A 6,357-nucleotide genomic window follows, 5' to 3' on the forward strand; every position below is an offset into this window, starting at 1 on the left:
TTTTCTCAGGTTTATTCCAATTGTTTGAATTTGTTCAGCATATAGTTATCTCTTTACTTTATTAATTGATTGCTAACAGTTGGCTGTGAATATTTATTTGGGGCTGTGATGGCTAATTGGGGCTCTTCTCTCTGACCAGTTGAGCAGCACTTTTAGGATCAAGAGGAAGTGTCTGAAAACGTTACTGAGGCTTTGACTCTCTCAAGGACAGGTAACAGTTTAGGGAGAGGTAACCGGTAAGCGGCAATACCTGGGAAATTTTCGATCAATTTTTTAAACTTTTTTTTGTCCTGGATCCCTGGATCCCTCAGAGGCCTTTCTGGAGGCATTGTTCCTATACAAGTTAGACCTCTGTAAAATTTACTACCTGGGTGAGGATTTTAAATATATTTTTTTCTCATCGCTACTATAAAAAGTAATGTATGACTGTGCTTGGTCCTACTAGCCAAGGTGCAGTCAGATCTGCATGGCTGGCTGATTTAACTCCTTCCATACCTCGCTTAGTTTTGTCTGGTGGTACCCTCTCCCCTGCAGTGACAAGCCATGTCCAACTGCATATAAAGTTTACTACTTCCGAGTACTCATGCATGTAATTTTAAGATTCGTTACTTACGAGCACTTAGGTGTTCAAGCTTGGAATTCATTTTCCATGAGCATCTGTGTAAAACTCAACTGCATTAATGTTAGTGCAATACAATTAAATTACTTAGTTCATGGCTAAGGGCCCAATGCTGCGAGCCCTCCACAGGAGGCGCTCCCATAGATTCGCAGGACTGGGCAATAATTTATCTGTACATTTGTGGTGAATTCTTCAAGCTCTCCCAGTTTGGGATTCCTATCAACTTGCAGGCTTGAGAGACAATACGGGCTCAAGTCAGTTTTTACATGTTCAGAATCTGAGCCAGTTCTCTCCCCCTGGAGTTTGGAATGAAGATTTACCATCACACAAAAGGTGACTTGCCATCAGATGCAAGTAATTGTAAGTAGAGAATCTCACATGTTTCAGTGGATGCTAGAATGATCTGAGAGCTCGTATTTGATTTGCTCACCATTCTTCTCTTTGGAAAGAATATGCCTGAAAGCTCTTTTCTTTTAAAATAAACAGAATTCTAAAAGGACTACAGAGCATTCCTCATAATTACTTCTCTACTTCTGAATTTTAATGGCTAGCTCTAGTGATTCCCCTCATCAACAGTTACATCTTTTATTAGTTAATGCTGGGATTTCCTAAGAAGCCTAATGGTGCTAGGAAACCAAATGTTGTTATATTTCAAGGGGAGATGAACACTTACCTACTTTGGTGTCTTTTGAAAATTCCCCTTTTCTATGTTACCACTCAAAGCTTTTAACCCCTTATTCCTTTCATGCACTTAACTCAATGCAGATTTTTTTTAAAGGAATTTGTATTTGTTAGTATTGGAGAGTATGTGTGTGTTTACAGCTATTTAAGGTTAGTTTAATTAAAAAGAACAATCACCACCACACCTTATGCTAGTCCTTGTGATACAACAAAAAATGACTTTTTATAAACACTTATACGATTCTTCTCTCTGCCTCATGTCTTGTCAGGAGATCCCATTCTCACTGCAGTCAGTTGGCAATTTAAAATTGTGCTTTTGCAAAGTGCCTCGCTTTTCATTTGACAGTAGACTGGGTGAGGGTCTACTATGGAAATAACAAAGGGGTGATACCTCATCAAGGGACAATGGAGTGACTATTCTGAAAATTTCCGGTAAGAATTTCCACGGTCACTGCATTATAATCCCAGATAATACAACGGAGCAGTGGGGTTTATTTCCACCTTTGGGGAGAGGGGGTTGTACCTGTGGACACACAAACCCCTATCAGTCTAACACAGAAGAAGGAGCAGGTCGGACACAGCAGTTAGGTCGCCTAAAGTTCTGCAACATGGACTGGAACACATTATGCTGCCTCCCTTTAAGTTTCTTATTTGAAGATGTATCCGAGGAAATCGATTTCCGGTTCTGGGTGCTTTGTGCCTTGATCAGTTTCTCATGTTCTCGTATTTGTCTTTGTAAGTGATTTTGGATAGCGATCCCCAGTGACTCTGGGTCTAGCGAAGCACCATATACCTCCCATGTCATGCCTTGTTCATCCCACACAACATCTCTGACGTGCTTGGATTGCTGCACCTGTACTTTGGCCTCCGTGGCCACAGTGGGCTTTTTCTTCTTTTCCCCAAGATGTGGCAGTCGTGGAGCAGAGGCAGGAACAGCTGTTGGTTCCTTCCTGGTTTCACTGGCCTTGCTAATTTGACATGGTGGAGCTGTTGGGGTCCCCAGCCTATGGGTGTCGTGCGTAGAATTCATATTCAACTCAGGTGTCAATCCAGCTTGCAGACTCGGGCTGCTGGACTTCTTTGCCTGATTAGTTTTTTCCAACATCTTGTCCTGCTCCGTTTTAACCGTACGTGGTGCATATACCTTCGCAGAGCCAGCAGCGGCTCCAGTGCCCATGTTAACTCCTCCTTTAGCCTCAAGTAACATGAACTTTTCTTCCTTCTTTGGCTTTCTCTCGGTTTTGACATTAACCGGACTGATTTGCACTTCATCAACACGCGGGAACTGCCAAGGCTTCCTACCAGTGCTGCTACCAGCTGCGCTGCACAGGGTCTCTGTCTGCTCAGTTCCATGGGGTACACTACCGTGTCCGTGTCCAGGTGACTGGTTACTTTCTGAATCACTGACTTGGTGCAGAAAGTTGTTGCTTGTTTCAGGGACGGCTGTAAATGGAGATGGGTGGGGTTCACCATCTCCAGACTGCTGAGGTGCTGCAGGTTGATTACTGGTGTTAACCGTAATCTGGTACACAGGTTTTGCCTTCAGTAAGACTGCAGCATCTGATGGCAGTGGAGGAATGTCTGTGCTGTCTCTGGCCAAGCAGGCTCCTTGGGTTTCTGCCCTATCAGCCGGCGTTCCTTGGGTGTTCCCGGCTCCTTGGGGGCATGGACAGGCAGGTGTTATGCTACCTGCCAGCACTGGACAGATGGTGTCAGGTGGGTCTCCTTGATGCTTTTGCAGTTGGGCAGGCTGAGCTTTCACTGGATCCATCGCAGCTGTCAGAGCGTACCCTTCTGGCATATCAGGACACCAGGCTGGCTTTTGGAGTGATGCCAAGTTGTCAACAAGTTCTGACTGGTTCTGCCCACCACCACTCTGATAAATGACGTGCAACTGCTCCTTTGCCTCTGAAGGAGGATTCCCCTTGAGGAATGCAGCAAGGATACTTGGGCTGGTGGAAGCGGATTTGCTCTCCATACTGGCCACTGCCTGAACCTCAGCATCACGCCATGTCCTGATTACTGCCTCCCGAGTTAAAGATGTGCTCTCAGGCTGGACTGTCATTGTACCTACTTCTCTGAACCTGGAGAGCTGGGGCAGCACTGGTCCTGTTTTCTCTGCCTCGCACAAGGGCTGTGTCCCCTCAAGGCTGGATTGTGGCAAAGCCTTATTGCTCTGCGCAAGTGCAGTCCTAAAAGTGGGACAGGATTTCACATCACTTGCATCCCTTATCTCTGCTTCTGAATAAACCTGCGGCCTGATCCCCAGAAAAGGAATAGCTTTGAAGTCCCTCACTGCAGTGGCTGCCAGAGAGAAGCCAGGGTCAGTTATTTCCACTGCTTTCTCTTTTTCCATGTCTATTCTTTGCAGGGTATTTGCCTGAGAAGAATGGTGACAGGACTCACTACCCTTGATAGTGTTGTCTAGGGATGGATAATTTAACTCCTGAAGTTCCACTGGATCATTCATCCCACAGACCTTCACTGCACAGTCATCAACTTGTGCCAGTGACCTTATCCTTGGTAGGTCGCTTTGTATAAGCTGGTTGGAATTGTGGGTAGCTGGCATCATATCTGTTGCATGTCCAGCTGCAGAGGTTTTTGCTACAACCTGTGCTTGCACTGTGGCGTCACAGCTGCCCGTTTGCTCCGAGTTACTGGCCGACTTGGTACATGCAGGAGGCACTTCTTCAGCTTGGCTGAAGGACCCAGGCAAAAACATGTCTTGCTGGCTAGTATCATCCCCGTAGAGATGCTCATCCCTTTGGATGTTGGAAACTACAGTACAGTTCAGGTCAAACAAGCAAACTCCAGCAGATTCAGCCTTGGTATAAGAAATGCCATTACTGCTCCTCTCTATGCTTGCTTGTTTGTGCTGGTGCTTAGTGGATTGCGGATCTCCCAGGCAATCTCTCTCTTCAGAAGCGGCAACCAACAAAAGTTGGGCAGACCTCAGAGGATCTGGTACCGTCCCCATGGAATTTCTCTGAGCTGTAGCTTGCAGTCAGCTTCTTCCAGCAATACTCTTGCAGAGCAGTGTTTGTATCAAGGGGAATGTGATCAGGAACAACTTTCCCTTAGAGCCAATCTGTTAAAGAAGGAAACACAGCGTTAACAGCAATCGGATTTAAGCAGGGAAAATACTTTTTAATATTTAAGGGAGATGTTCAAAGGCACAAAGGGCTGTCAGGCGCTTGACTCGCACTGAGTCAATGGGAGTTGGGCTCCTAACTCCCCTTTGTGCCTCGGAAAATCTCCCCCTAAGTAATTTTTCACTTGCAGAATAAAAAGTATTTGAATTTCAAATATTTTTCCATACAATTATTTCCAAGGTAGGATCGAGAAGCAGAGGTAGCCGTTAGCTACAAATGCATCAAAATCTGCCCTGGTTGTTGACTATTTTATGGAAAAGAATAAGAATGTTGTGCACTGATTTAGTCATGTGATTGACCTGGCACCTAAAGCTATTAAAAAAAAGGGGGAAGTGGGATCTGGGTGGATGGTTTGTGGAAAATATTCTGCCGTCAGAATTGAACAAATAACGTTAAGTAATGCAAAGCTAGAGATACAAGAACCTGCAGAAAGGAAGTTTGATCCCATGGCGAGGAGGCTAGCCTGGGACATGGGAAATCCAGGTTCAAATTCCTGTTATGCGTCACACTTCCCATGTGACCCTGAGCAAGTCACTAAGTCTCTCTGTGTGCCTTGGTTCCCCATCTGTAAAATGGGGTTAATACTTCTCTAACTTCACCGACTTGTGGAGGACCAATACACTAAAGATTGTGAGGTGCTTTATATTGCAATAGAATTATTGAAGATAGACAGGTCTCTGTGTCAAGTTTCTAGTACCTTCAGACATAGGCGCTGGAGCGCCCACGGAGAAAAATTGGTGGGCGCTCTGCACCCACTGGCAGCTCCCTGCCCTGCCCCAGCTCACCTGTGCCTTCACCTCCTCCGTGAGCGTGCCTGCTTTTTTCCCCCTCCCTCCCAGTGCTTGCCGCCGTGGAACAGCTGTTTCGCGTGGCAATTGCTGGGAGGGAGCCGGGGAGGAGGGGAAACGCGGCATGCTCAGGGGCGGCGGCGGAGTTTGGGTGGGGATTTTGGGGGAAGGGATTGGAATGGGGGTGGAGCTGGGGGGCACAAGCACCCACCGGCGCCATGAGAAGTTGGCGCCTATGCCTTCAGACTAATATTTGTGAAGTAAAACCTGGTTGCTAAAATGAACTGCTGAATGAAATACTGTGGACTAATGTTAAGAAAAACACCAGAACTGATTCTGGCTGTGCTACTGGAAGTACTATGTATACTTATATTCATAAAGGAAAACAATTCTGCATTTATAATCTTCTAGAAGCATTCTTGACAAAATGTATTAACTGATTTACGAACTACAGGTAGATCCCGTATACACATCTGTTTGCCCACTGCTGAAGAGTAACCATTTGTCCAGTGAAACATAGCTAAACTCAGTACCACCACGGAACAGGATATCAAGAATACCCTTTCCAGATGGAACAGCAGGGGGGAATTTTAAACAGAGGGAGCAGAATTATCTGAACCTCAGGGTAACTCTCATTTTGAACTCGGAATACATTTTAAAATGTGCTTTTAGAGTGGAATTCTCAAAAGAGCTCAGTGTTGGTCAAAACTTTGCTCTCACTGAATTCACTGGTAACATTCCTATTGACGACAATGGAAGCAGAGCTAGATCAATGGTAGCACTTGGGAAAATCCCTGCCTTGTTCTTTTACGTTGTAGGTTGTCTGTCTCCCCCAGAAGGCTTTCATTTCAAAGCCCCTCCCACATCTCCATTGCCAGTGGAGTGCTAGACTGGGACTCAGGAAACTGGGTTCTATATTTCCATCTCTGTACTGGCCTGCTAGGTGACCTTGGGCAAGTCATACCACCACTCTGGGACTCAATTTTGCCATCTGTAAAGTGGGGATGTTGATACTGATGCCAGCAGTGCCCTTTTCAACAAAAGGTCTCATTCTCCCCTCATTGTACACCAGACTTGCGTTAGTGAAACTCTGCCACTGACTTCAGTAAAACTCCCC

General features: G+C 45.7%; 1 protein-coding gene across 1 annotated transcript; it reads right to left on the reverse strand.

Annotated features, from left to right (window-relative positions):
* Nucleotides 1–1,844: 1,844 nt before the first annotated feature.
* Nucleotides 1,845–4,277, reverse strand: GPRIN3 (GPRIN family member 3). The gene has a single exon (XM_077814570.1). It carries the CDS (start codon nucleotides 4,275–4,277, stop codon nucleotides 1,845–1,847), a length of 2,433 nt encoding a protein of 810 aa, XP_077670696.1.
* Between the last annotated feature and the right edge of the window lie 2,080 nt (nucleotides 4,278–6,357).

Source organism: Eretmochelys imbricata, chromosome 4 (genome assembly GCF_965152235.1).
Source record: "Eretmochelys imbricata isolate rEreImb1 chromosome 4, rEreImb1.hap1, whole genome shotgun sequence".
Taxonomy (NCBI): Eukaryota; Metazoa; Chordata; order Testudines; family Cheloniidae; genus Eretmochelys; species Eretmochelys imbricata.